At 37.9% G+C, this 13,966-nt stretch overlaps 1 protein-coding gene across 1 annotated transcript; it reads left to right on the forward strand.

The window, feature by feature from the left end:
- The first annotated feature begins 285 nt into the window (after positions 1 to 285).
- nim1ka (NIM1 serine/threonine protein kinase a) lies at positions 286 to 13,929 on the forward strand. The gene is made up of 9 exons (XM_020937934.2): positions 286 to 462; positions 2,377 to 2,420; positions 2,767 to 2,845; positions 8,020 to 8,323; positions 9,014 to 9,368; positions 9,482 to 9,594; positions 10,516 to 10,637; positions 11,697 to 11,843; positions 12,663 to 13,929. Exons 5-9 carry the CDS (start codon positions 9,061 to 9,063, stop codon positions 13,419 to 13,421), a joined length of 1,449 nt encoding a protein of 482 aa, XP_020793593.1. The 5' UTR covers positions 286 to 462; positions 2,377 to 2,420; positions 2,767 to 2,845; positions 8,020 to 8,323; positions 9,014 to 9,060; the 3' UTR covers positions 13,422 to 13,929.
- Positions 13,930 to 13,966: the final 37 nt, after the last annotated feature.

The raw sequence follows: 13,966 nt of genomic DNA on the forward strand, positions 1-13,966 counted from the left end.
TGACTGTACTGACTCACATTAGTGCCGAGTGCGTAAGAATTTCACTTGATTACGCACTTGTTTCACGATTTTATTATTACTGGTCACCCTAGACTAGTCATGTAAATTGTTCTGGAAAAGCTTATGAACTAATTGCCCCCACGCAGCGTTTCGTACTCTGCTGGTTTCCCTGAGAACCCGGGGGTTGCTGGACAGCTCCTGGTGCTGAAGTACAATCACTTCCGCCCGCCCCTTTTTGTGTAATCCGAGCTCTTGATTGGTCAAAACACACGCTTGTTTTACGTAGCTCGTTTTCTATTGGTCAATCCACGTGCTATTTATGCTAAACGCTCTTCTCCACGGCACAGACTTTACCGGAGGCAGCCGCAGCGAGAGTCCCAATGTCATCACCGGCAACACGCGGAAGAGAAACCGAAACGATGACCAGTGCTAGCTTTTGAGGATTTGAGAGGGTCTGATCAGGTACAATGCTTTAAACGTCATTTCATTATTATTATTTTAGTGTGGTTAGTGGAAATGTCAAGAATGGCGTGCTGCGGCGGGGGGATATCTGTTGACTGTCATTGGCGCGGGTTCACAAATCAGATTTATGTTGCACTGACACGCAAAACAGTGACAGATGCGGCAAACATCAGCGAATTTACAAATATTTAACGAGCATATGACTTCACAGCAACTACTATCATTATGTTGCGGCCTTATGATCATAAATTATACAGCTAACTTTAACCTGTAACCTACAACAAGCTAATTAGTCAAACGAATGCCTAACTTTACTGGCCATATTTTTGCAATCTTGTTCTATTATGATCTAGAAAGAAAGATTTATCACTGTAATTCACAGATTGACAATATTTAATCCATAAACATAGCCAGCTATATTTAAATACATGTGATTGATGAGCATTTGACAAAAGCACTTGTTGCATAGCCTACTTTTACTCTTTTATTATCAATCAGACCAATTCATTATTAAAATCAGATTAAACCAATTTCTCTCTATGCATATACTGTGATCAAGAATGTATTAAATTGTGGATTTTATTTTTCAACATAGGCCTAATGCAGGGTGACCAGATGTCCCTGTTTACCCGGGACAGTTCCAGTTTTGAGTCCTGTGTACTGTGTCCCAGCAGATCTATCCAAAACCATTGATTTGTCCCAACAGTAAAGAGAGGCATAAATTATCATTTCTTTAGATAAAATACAGAAAATGATCAAAACACAAATAAAATATGACTATACTGAGTGCTGAGTGCAGAGCAGTTTTTCTTAATTACGCACTCGTTTTCACAATTTTATTACCAACCACCAGAAACACAAAAAATCTGGTCAGCCTAGCCTAATGCAGCATAATTTCTCCAAAAATGTACCAGCTAATCTGTCTTCAAAATCAGGTTTGCGTGACTCAACCATTTTAATTTAGTGTCAGGAATTGCCTTCACCTGAGCGTCACCCAGCTAGTATTAACATTTGTCTTCCACCACTTACTATGCATTGGAAAACCAGACCAAACGCTGAAATTAACATGCTTTTGAAGCAGGAATAGTCCTGATTAGTCCTGTTTTTGATGCGTTTGATGCTCTGTCAGTCGGACATTATGAAACAGAACCTTTTCCATTTGCGTTCTCTTCAGTACAACACTTTGAAATCCAAATTGAAAGAAAGATGCATGCTGCTAACTTTACTTTATTACTTCTTTACTTTAATGCAAAACACCAAATATATCTTAGCTGTCTTAAATGACATCTTGTCTCATTTATATTCTTGTCAGTGGCCAACCATATGCCTCAGATAATTATATAAATCCAAAGAAGGTCTGAATATCTCTTTTGAACCTATGTTTTTTCAAAGAGCAGCCGTCATGTTTAGAGCTGCAACCAATAATCAAAATAACAGTAACTAGTAGAGTATTAAAATCATTATAATCGTATTTTGACTATTATCTTCACTACAGACTCTAAAACATGCCAGAGGACCTCGCACAATGACCTTATTAAATCAAATTGCCAAAAAAGAACAATTTGTGATCTGTATCAGTAATACACTTTTCTATTATTCGCAAGTATTCTCTTTTTAGAAGCCTTCAGCAGCTATATTTAGTCCTTTATTTGGTCAAAAATGTAAGTGTAATGTAACTGTTTGGCTAGTAGAGCAATAAAAAAGCTGACTAATCAACTTCTAAAATAATCATAAGTCATGGACATGTAGCACAGTACTTTATTCTGGTCAGTTGTCTATTCTGATGAGTACACACAGGGCCAAGGGGTGCCCCAGTGTTTGTTTAGCATTGGTTTGAATAGCAGCCTATGCAGTGCCTGTTACAATAGAATGGGACCGTGTTTAATTTTCTATATCTGTGCTGTGCCTCCATAGAGAGAAAAACAAGGCCTGGAATGTGAGAACTTATGGAAACACGGGTAAGTTTACAAGATTAAAGATAAAAGTATTGATATATGGTCACTGGATTTATTTGTGTGCCAGCTGAACACCAGAAAAACAGAATATATATTTTTTCAGTTGTACACTTTTTTATATTGTGTTAAATTGGAACGCACACAGATATTTCATTTTATTGCGTATGTGTAACATTTGTGTTTTACTGATACAAAATTTTGATTGCTAATGGTATTTTTTCTTTGTATCGTACTGGTCTTGCATCAGAGTGAAATATTTTGTCTAAAGGTCTATAACACATTTGAGATACACTAGTCTTTCAAAGTAATTTTCAAAAATATATGATTATATATTACAACTGGTCCACAGGTGCGGCGGACGGCATGGAGCTCTCAGGTTTTCCGTTGTTGAGCTGCTGAAGTGGCCGATGCCTCACACTGACTGACAAGTGAGTAACGGCCAGCATGAAACCTTGTGGTGTTTTGTTTCTTGTAATGAATGTGGTCTGACACTCCTTTTCTTATAGCAATTAACACTTTACTTTAATGAAAACAGTATTGGAGAACCACTTGATAATGTAATGCCCTCTCAAAAATGTTTTCTGAAAAATGCATAGTCAAAGTCAAAAAGTCAAAACCGACTTCTGTACTTGACGTCACCTGCTTTAAAATTGATCTTTAATATATGAGCCCTACCTACCATTTCTAAGCCACACAGTGATCTTTCCAGGGCTTAATTAGATTTTTTAAGGATTCTGAAAAGAATTTCGACAAACTTATATTGAGATCATTTTTGAGAGATTATAATGGAGTGTAATTTGAGGGATTTGTCAGCTGTTTTGGCTTGTTTCCAACTAGACAACCGATTGTATTTTAGAAACCTGAGCACCATGACTCACATACTAAATAATGCCAACATTCATTCATAATAAGAAAGTGATTCCATGCATGTAGTTCTAATGGAAAAACAGTGCATGCTTTGTGAAATTAACCACATAAGAATCTCTCTCTCTGCTTTAAGGTTGTTTAGATCTAACTTTAGGGACGAAGATTTAGGTTTATTTTGTATTTTGTCACGATAATTAGTATCTTGACTTATCGTTCAGTAAATGAAAGCTGAAACAATATATATTTTGGGGCTCAATATTTATCGTGTGTAAAATTTCTTAGCAAAAATTTGGAGATTTGTTTTTTTTGTTGTAATACAGTAAGATTTGAGCTTTAGAGGGTTGTATAAATAATTTCTATGGCTAACTATTCGTTCTACTATTTATCTGTTGCAGCCAGGCCTTTTAATGATATTGTCTATTTACAAATGGTTTACTGGGAATGCCCTGTTTTATTAATATTGTGCCATGAAGTAGTTTCAAAATCGTTTCTTGCAGTATACGTCGGTAGCAATATGTCATGCTTCAGAAACTGTTATCGTGGCAGGCCTGTGTTGCTAAGAGGCAAAATTAAACTTATGTCAATACTGTAGAATCCAGTCACTGATCCATTATAATCCAATTCTTAGTACTACCTTCACAACCATAGAATGTACTCCCCATTTCGATTGAGCATATGAGTATCCTCTGTACTGGCCTCTTCCTTCTTGAGCCTGAGTGCGAGTTAATGTCTAATCCTCAGCCAGAAAAAAGACAAACAAACACACTTGGTCAGCATCTATCGCCAGGCAACCAACAGCGCTGTTTTACAAGAGGCAAAACACAACGCTATGTGCAACCGGGTTAGGTCTGCCCTGTGGGGACTCTGCTCTTTCTACCAGGTCAATACCGGCTCAATAAACTGCCTCTCTGCATTACTTTTAATGGTAGGTAATTACTGTATTAGGGCTGAGTGATTTAGGAAAAAGATCTAATCAAGATATTTTGTGTTGCGGTTAAATTTGTGATTGGTTTTGTAACATTTACTGTGTAATATCTATACCAGTTTAAAGGACACATTTTAATCACTTACCAGGGCTTTGTCATTCAAGATGGGGCTGAAATATTATATCACTGCATGCTTTTTAGAACATGTCTAGGCCTGCAAGATATATCACAATAGAATAAACATTGTAATGAGATTAACGACTTTCACAACATTTCTGCTACAAACATTATTTATTTTATTATGTAAAAAATTTGCTGGCCATGTAGTTTAGACCATAAACTGTATAAAGAAAGGAGTGTAATGGCTCCAGTCAAATGAAGCTCACCGAGGCTGGCAGTTATGAGGCAAATTTGAAACTGAGGCCCATATTTGGGAAAGGAATTGATTCATGGATAAAATACATAGATGTATAAAAGAAGTGGACTAAACGAGTGTGACGTCCCCCATAGTGATCAGCGCCTCTCAAATGAGGCTCGTGATGCTCACGTTTACATGAGTGAATCTGGAGCTAGGCTATATGTAAGAATAGGATTTTTTTGACTGACAAAATAGCGATAAAAAAAATTCAGGATCATGTAGACCAGGTTAATACGAACATTTTAAGACCAAAATGACGAGGCTCACTGCAGCAGTTACAGAGAGAGGGGCGACAAGATCCAAATGTAAGTCAATTGGAGCCAGGGTCAGAAGAGCCTCCTGGCGAACTTCCTATTTGGCACGAGGCCGCTAGCGCGTTACCTATGTCCACTCATATATACAGTCTATGATAAAATAGCAAAATAAGAACACCAGGATCATGTAGACTGGGTTAATATGAACATTTTAAGACCAAAATGAGAAGCCTGGAAACAGCAGTTACAGAGAGACTTAGGAGATATTTTTTCAATACAAAGTGAACTGGAGCTGGAGTCGATGGAGCCGGACGCATGCCCATGGTCACTTCCTATGTGAAACGTGGTAGCTATACCCATTATTGTGATTGAAATGCATGGAATTCTTGGATTAGTTTAGCAGTTCAAATTTAAATGTCTCCTCAAATGTTATCGCTTCTGGACATGTTTAAAATGTGAACTTTGAGCTATTATTAAAACATAAATCGAATATCTAATTGCAATGTGTGTCCAAAAAAAGAAATGAATGAAGACAAAATTGGCTAATTTGAACTAAATAATTATTTTGGAGGATGTTCAAGATTTCATACAGAGGATTATGTCACCTAAATAACTGCTGCCTTTGCAACTTGTTAATGCCACCATTCAACTGATTTAAATTTGATTACGATTCATTATGCAGCTCTATCTTGTATTTCTCTGTACATTTTTGTATGAATCTAGCAACATAAAAGGTTATCTAAAGCGTGTTGCATTGTGCCTTTAAGTGGATACCTCTTGTGTGAATGTTATTAGCTGTGCTTTTGGTTTCCCCTCATCAATGGTCACTTATTCATAGGGGCAGCCTAAAGGTGTTTGAAGACAGAGCTGGTCTCACAGATCTGAATAGCTTTGATTTTTCCTTAAGAGCATGGATTCATTCATCTTAATATAGAGCTGAATGAGAGAGGACATGTGACCTGACCCAGCATGTAACATTAACAAGTCTTGTCATATTTCCTCTCTGGTTTGTTTGGTTGTTTAGTTGATTTTTCTTTTTTTTTTTTTCACCACAAGACCCACAATGCCAATAAGCGCACGGCGATATTGCTTAATTTCTTTGAATCACAAAATAAAAGACGAAACGATAACAAAATGATATACTTAAGTCTGCTTTATGGTGTTTCAGGCTATTTATGTTAGTTCAGCTCCCACTCCTCACATCCTATCTTCTTTATTTGAGTTTTTAGAGCTTCCACAATCAGTTGCTCTTGACTTTAGAAGCTATGGTCTGCCTCACGGTAGTTTTAAGTCCAAAAAGGCCATGTAAAACGCAAGGTTCTGCTTAATGTTTTCGTAACGTTATGGTTTATAAAGTTTCAGAAACAGGTTTTAAATAAAATTACAGGTCGTAGTTACCTCCTTAGTTACCATGTTGCACATTATGCCTGAGCAAGCTTTCAAACTTTTTATGTAATTTCTTATCAGAAAGTCTACAAGAAAGATGAATGGCAAATTTAGTTCAGAAACTGCAGGATGGGTGGTCACCTTTTAAGCTCCATTATATCACTATACGCCAAATGTCACATCTTCCCCATATATCACAATATATCACCAGCAATATACCAACAATTTTTGGTGTGGTATTTGAAAATCTTTGTTGTTTATTTGTCTGTTATGACTAAATGATGTGTTCAAGTTTGATTACCTTATGTGTGCAGTGGAGATGCTTTCTCAACACTTTGTGGACTAAATAAATAAATATGTAGAGAGTGTACCAAACCAGTATACATGTGGTCTACTGTAGATTGTAGAATTATTTAAATTATGTAAAGGATCCATATTACACCATTTTCTCATCTATGCTATAATGTTGTTTCCTCATCACAAACATATCTGTAGTTTTTTTTTTTTTTTTCTCCGTTCACACAAGTTTAACACACAAACCCTTCATATTTAGGCTGTATTCTTCTCTCAAATAGAAGATGCTGTGATGTGATGTGGTGTGCTCCACTGTGTTTTTAAACTCCTTACACCTTTGCTAGAATAATTTCAATAATCTCACCCCTGGAATTTCCCATTTCTAATGAACTAAAGTTAAATGGCAGCTGTTAACTTGAAAACTACTGCTACTTGACATCACAAGGTGGAACAAAGCATTTTGAGGTCTGGAGATGTAAACAGACTAATAATAAAAGATTACTCAAACATGTGTGAGTGAAACAAAACAAAAGCAATGTTTTTGATGAGGTAATAACATTATAACATGGCTTAAAGCTCATGAGAATCAGTGTTGCATACTATAGGACCTTTAGTTTTCAAGGCTTAGGAAGCAACCACACAGTTACAGTCCCCAGAATTCCACCTTCAGCAAAAGGTTCAGAAGTTCAGTTAATTCTGATCATTACTGACATTGGGACTGGAATGTGTTTTTCAGTATGTTCTTTATGCTTGACGAGTGTGGTACAATTAATATAATTTGTTTATACGGCGGTCATGGCAACCATAGCCTATTTTGCAGCTTGTTCAAGTACTGAATGAAGTACTGTGCAATTAGACTGGTATGGGCGAGACAGGTCTCAATGATTAATGATTAATTGATAGTAGATCATTTTGAAGAGTTTCTGTAGTTATGAGATACAGAGCTGCCAATTTTTATATACATCATTTTAATTGTTTTGCTATTTGTGTTTTGTTTTATTATTTCCCTGTAAAAAAAATATTGTTTATCTATTCGTTGATTTGGGTTGGATTACATGCACATCTCCATTGTTATCTGCAGTTTAAGTGCTGCCATGACCATTGATTTTTTACACTGCAAGATCAGTTTCCCAGTTTGTATTTTCTAGTCTATATTTCTTATCTTATACTGAACATTTTAATGATTTTATTTATTGCTTTTTACATTTTTACTTTTTTTTGTTTACAAAACACAACAAAAATTAACAAACCAAAATAAGAACAAAACATTTAGGTGTAAGGTACCAAAATGGAGACACTTACATGTTTACACAATTAGACAGCTGCAGATGTATACAGATAAAACATATCCCATTGCACTGGCACCACCTTATTCTCCACAGTTACCCTTCCAACATCTATCCACAAGCTCAGGTCACCTTTAACTCTTCTTTTGACTGTTTTGTGTTGTTTGACAGGTTATCTCCCAGCACAGCCCCTGACAGTATCATCTGTTATCCTCTGCTCCACTCCTCACCCCTCCTCCTCAACCAGAGTGTCCTATTTATACACTGGAGACTCCCCAAGGCTACTGTGGTCCCTGTGAACCTCTGGAGGACCAGCTACAGGGAGCATGCATCCTACTGCACCTGTCACTTCACCTGCCACTGCACCTGAGCACTTTTGAGGCTTTGCAAACAGTGTTGCAGAGTTGAAAGGAGGATGTAGGACATAGTGGAGACTGAGACAGATTTGCTGCTTTGTAAATATATATATCTCAAGGTGAGTTTAGTTTGATCAAATATTTTATTTAGTTAAATTATGAACTGGCTCATAGACCGTAACAAAAAGAATGGGGAGAACACAGGTGACATTTAAACCCTCTTTTGGGGCGTTTATTTAAAAATTATTAATGTATTTCTGTTGTCAGCGTATGTGGATTGTGTGTGTGTGTGGTTCAAATGCGAATCAATTTGACAACACTTGCAACTTGTAACATGTTGAAATGCAGGTACAAGCTGTCAATGAACAATAATCAATAATACTTTAGGTAACTTCAATCTATTCAGTCTGTATGTCTGTTGTTCTTACAGTTACTTCATCTAGTGTTGCTGCAAGAGTTGATACTTATTTGGTGCTCATCTGAGTAACTCCCAACCAAGCAATCAAAATTTACATTCAGTATATTTTATTTTAGTGTCATCAGATTGACAATAAAAGGAACAAATATATGAAAACCCAACACAGAATTCAAATATTTTGCTACTTTTGTTGGTTGTATGCAATTCAACATCCAAAATAGTCTTGTTGTCCTGCTTGAGATAATGGGATCTGAGATAATGAGGACTAGCTACAGTCTCCTTCTTTGTGTCTAAGCACCTTCTTGGAAACCACTCAGTCACCCTGGTATTCATGCATTGACAAAGTCGCACTAAGTATAGATCTGGATCTCTTGCTCTGTCTTATCTCCAGGGGCAGCCATGAGTTAATCCTGGTACAGACTGGGCGCCCCCCGCAGGATGACCGCGGTTTGCCCTGTGGACAACAGCCCAGAGGAGGCTGAGACCACCGCCAAGGCCTCCAGAGCCTCCAGAGAGTCCGGACCCTCAGGGACTGGGGGGAGCAGCTCTGTGACTGGCCCTGACACTGTGGACTCAAATGGAGACTCAGTGCAGGGCTCAAGTGCAGCTGCAGGGGGTGCTGTTCACAGGTACAGCCGCTGCAGCCAACAGGACAGCTCTGACATCAACACAGATGATGAGGGAGCTACTGTCCGCCGCCTCACGCCGCTCGAGAGGCTCAACCTTGACATGTGCCAAGATGACCGGTCAGTTAGCCATATACCAAACAGTTACTTTTAGTCTTTTATGACACATCAAAGTGTTTAAGCAGCTCTAGAACAAGCAGGAGTTGGTTAAATGGTGATGTTATGTCTTACAGAGTCGTCCGAGAGTTGACAGTTGGAAGAAGAATTGGCTTCTATAAAATTCGAGGAGAAATCGGCTGTGGGAACTTCTCCCATGTGAAGCTGGGGATTCATGCTCTGACGAAAGGTGGGCATCGTTGTGCTGTTATCACAATCTCTTAAAATGAACTTATAACCAGAATGGAGGTTTTATAAGAAGATTTTACAGCATCACCAGTGTTCTGTTGGTTAAGTCTGAACATTAGTTGTGAAGTCTTCCTCCCCTTTCTGTCTTCCCTTTATTAGATTGGAGCAATAATTTGGCTGATGTGCTGTTTTCTTCAATGGGCTACAACACTCACAAGTGCATTGTTATGTTGCAATCAACAAATGAGGATCTGTGGGCTTGGCCAGGGCTGATTCAGCCACAATGAGACAGAATGTCTGCTGTCCTTGAACAGATGGATTGATTAGAGATCTCCAGTTTCCGTAGCGACGGCTAAAATTGCTGCATGCCTCATCAAAGGCAGGAGGGTGCAAGGGGGAATGATTGTACCAGTGAACGTGAGAGATGTGACCTGTTCAGTGTTGTTTTCTGTTCGCTCATGTATAAGGTCTATATCTATAAGTGGTGTCATTTGGTCATTTAAATATAATATGAGCTACATTACATTTTAAATGCATCACCCTCTGTAACCTATGTCAACTGAAAGTGAGCCTAATGCCACTGTGAATAATGCATAGTGATACACAATTAGATATCTCCTCACCATTTTACCACCTAAGAACATTTACGTATTTAGTTACACACCATCCATTTTGATCCTATTGGTCATAAATCATTTAGAGGATGCAGTTGTAGTTTAGAATATATACCTACACATATGTTGACTGTTGCTACAAAAAACTTAATAATAAAGATAAACAAATAAGATATCTGAAACAATCTGCAATGAAACCAAGTAGGCTGCTGTTATTCCAGAGAAAAACTGTGCTATTTTAAGTCTAAGATGACAGCGTTTATTTCATGATACAGTAATTAAAACTATTATGTGTTCTTTTTAACCAGACAAAGTGGCCATTAAGATCCTGGACAAAACCAAACTGGACCAGAAAACACAGAGGCTACTGTCCAGAGAAATCTCAAGCATGGAGAAACTGCATCACCCCAACATCATCCGGCTCTATGAGGTTAGAGTCACACATAAGATCTTTTATATGCACTCAAACTGTAGCAAGCAGCTCTGTCCCTAATGTAAGGCCTGTTGTGTGCTGTTCCTCCCAAAGTAAAAAATAAGCCTCTGTTATCCTTTGGCCCTCACTGCTCCGCTCATGCTGTGATTGTGATGGACTCAAAGACGTCTCACAATAGTACATACTATTCTTTTATGTTCTTTTAAATGTACAACTGTGAAAACAAATTTCACTGCAGTGACAATGAAGCAAGCCACTAACTACAGTGCGATGCGACCCAAAAAACACTTCATAATGATGTAACTGGGCCTTGTTACATCCCTCCTTAATAGCGCCATAAATTTTTGACAAGAAATGTACGTATAGATTTAGTGTTTAATTTTTTTTTTTTTTTTTCATTAAAATATGTTCATGTAATCCCTAAGTCGTCCAGGTAGGATCCACAGCAAAGGAGAAATTCAAGTTCTGGGAAACTGAAGAAGCAGCTTGGATAAGCTGTGAAAATGTATGCGATCAAAAAAACTTTTGTCCATTTGACAGAATTTAATTTCTCATTTGTTATTTACTAAAATATATATAGTTTTTGTTTCAATCACGATTTTGTCAAATATATATATTTATTTAGTTGAGTTTTAGCTTATAAAAATGCCATGCTACTGTAGTAGAATATGCTTAATAGTTCATGTTTTCAACCAGATTTCATATACTAAGTTGTATTTTAACTATGATATTTGTATTGCATTGCTTCATGGAGTTTGGATGTTGTGTATGGTTTGTTTCTGGGTTCTGGAATTGAAAAGTGGAACTTGGATCTAGCCTCTTTGTTCATTTCACGAATGTTTAGTTTTTATCATTCAACTAATGGGGATGTATGTAATTTTGGTTGGATTTTTTGTCACAATTTCTTTATGGAGTTTTAATTTAACACTGCAATCAGTTCTGAGCATGGCTTTGTTGCCATGCTGCGAGTGTGTCCAAAGCACTCTATATGAATTTCAAGAATGTGGTTTCAAATTGAAGAATAAAAATAACTCTTTGTCCTTATACCCTCCTCAGGTGGTGGAAACCTTGTCACGGTTGCACCTGGTGATGGAGTATGCAGGAGGAGGAGAGCTCTACACCAAGATCACCACTGAAGGAAAACTCTCTGACGCCAGCAGCAAAATAGTCTTCGCTCAGATTCTCTCTGCTGTGAAACACATGGTCAGCACGCAAATGATTCAGATACTATAGAATAAAAAATGGTATTGATCACATTGCAAAGACCAAAATCTGTATTCAAACTGAATGAAGTGCAGTATTTTAGGTGCCTGAAACGAGGGTGCAAACATTTTTAACTTTTGTATATCTGTAGCAGTAGAGACAACTTCACCATTTAGAAGATGTAATATTTTTTTTTTTTTTTGTAAACTATGATTAGGTTATGTTGCCAAACTACAACCCAGTGCATGCACCATAGATAAAATCTTCTAGCTAAGGGACTTCTGACCAAACCTAGCTCATGATCTAGAAATTGTTGCTGACAGGTCACCCCTGCAGCATTGAGGATGAGTCAAATGCAGCTCTAGGACAAATTTCCCCAGGGAGACAATAAAGTGTACCTTATCTTACCTTAACAAAGGGAAATCCCACATGTATGCACTTACAGGAGTAAAGCACAGACTATATAAAGAAATGGATTAAGGGAGTGTGATGTCACCCATAGAGTTTGACTCCAGTCAAATGAAGCTCACGTTGCTAAGAGTTTTAGGGGCAAATTTGAAGCAGAGTTTCATATTATTAGCAATAGGAATTTATTTATGTACAAATTAGCGAAATTAAAACACCAGGATCATGTAGAGTGGTTTAATATAAACCTTTAAGACCAAAATGATGAGGCTCACTGCAGCAGTTACAGAAACAGGGGTGACCTATTTGGAACTCAGCGGCTAGTTTGCTTTGTTAATTTATATACAGTCTATGGTGTAAAGTATATCCATAAAATTATTCACTCTGACTATTTTGTTACATTTTCTTCCACAGCACGAAAACAACATCATCCACCGTGACCTGAAGGCGGAGAATGTATTCTACACCAGCAGCTCTTGTGTCAAAGTGGGCGACTTCGGCTTCAGCACCCTAAGTCGCCGTGACGAGACTCTAAACACATTCTGCGGCTCTCCTCCGTATGCTGCCCCCGAGCTCTTTCGTGACGAGAATTATTTGGGCATTTTTGTGGACATCTGGGCACTGGGAGTCATGCTGTTCTTTATGGTGACTGGGACCATGCCTTTTAGAGCAGATACTGTGGCCAAACTGAAGAGGTGCATTCTGGAGGGGGCGTATGTGCTTCCCCCTTGGGTTTCTGAGCCGTGCCAGAGGTTGATAAGAAGAATTCTACAGCCAATCCCCAGTGATCGCTGCACAGTGGAGCAGATGATGAGTTGTGAGTGGTTGCTACCCGTGGACTTTCCAAGAGCCATGGTGCCATTCAAACTAGACCCTTCATATTTAGCAGAAAGTGAACTATCTGAACTAACAGATGAAGAGAGAGACGTGAAAGCTTCATTAGAAACATTAGGAATCACATCAGAACATATTCTAAATAATCAGGGCAAAGACTGCCGCAGCTCCATCACAGGGGTCTACAGGATCCTGCTGCATCGCGCGCACAGGAAGAGGGCAGTGGACAGTGTGCCTGTAGTTACGCAAGTCCCTCCAAACACAAACACCAGTAAGAAAGAGAGACTAAAAGTGTACCGGAGTTTACGACACACATCCAAACTTTGTGTAATTCTGTAGATTCCCTGCTTGGAAAAAAAAAGGTCTAGGCAGCATGATGTTGAGTAGAAAATCCCAATGTTGCAGTTTAGCGGTTTAAAAACATACTAAGGTTGAATTATTCCATAGCTTCTGAAATCTGGGATTTCATAACTTTTATAGTAACTTAACTAGTCTCTGTGAGAATGTTGATTATGGTCAGTTGATTTTGTCTCGTGACAAAAAGAACATCCATATCACAACACAAATAGCCTATATATTTATTTTTTAATTCTTTAAAGTTAAAGCTTTATGCTTCATCAACCTATTGTGACGATTACCAGCAAGTAGCTGAAATAAAGACGGTGTCTTCTCCTTCATGGTTATGAGATAAGTTAAAACACAAATAATAATTTTATTGTTTGGTTTACTGGTTAAACATGTTTTTATTTACCTGCTGCCATGTCCATACAAATCATGAATCAAATAAACGAATAAAAACTAGCCGACTGGTTGCGACTTGCCAAATACACTGCTGTGTTTAATGTGCCCTAAGGGAATCAAATGAGCAGGAAAGTGATAACGCC

The sequence above is a fragment of the Boleophthalmus pectinirostris genome, unplaced genomic scaffold (assembly GCF_026225935.1).
Source record: "Boleophthalmus pectinirostris isolate CB_2022bp ecotype Guang Dong unplaced genomic scaffold, ASM2622593v1 HiC_scaffold_4, whole genome shotgun sequence".
In the NCBI taxonomy this organism is placed as follows: Eukaryota; Metazoa; Chordata; class Actinopteri; order Gobiiformes; family Gobiidae; genus Boleophthalmus; species Boleophthalmus pectinirostris.

What these genes read in the sequence shown, in the direction of transcription:
- nim1ka (XM_020937934.2), top strand. Translation starts at nt 9,061, where the DNA reads ATGACCGCGGTTTGCCCTGTGGACAACAGCCCAGAGGAGGCTGAGACC. An exon ending in GATTCATGCTCTGACGAAAG is followed by an intron (nt 9,595 to 10,515) that starts GTGGGCATCGTT and finishes CTTTTTAACCAG; the next exon opens with ACAAAGTGGCCATTAAGATC. An exon ending in TCTCTGCTGTGAAACACATG is followed by an intron (nt 11,844 to 12,662) that starts GTCAGCACGCAA and finishes TTTCTTCCACAG; the next exon opens with CACGAAAACAACATCATCCA.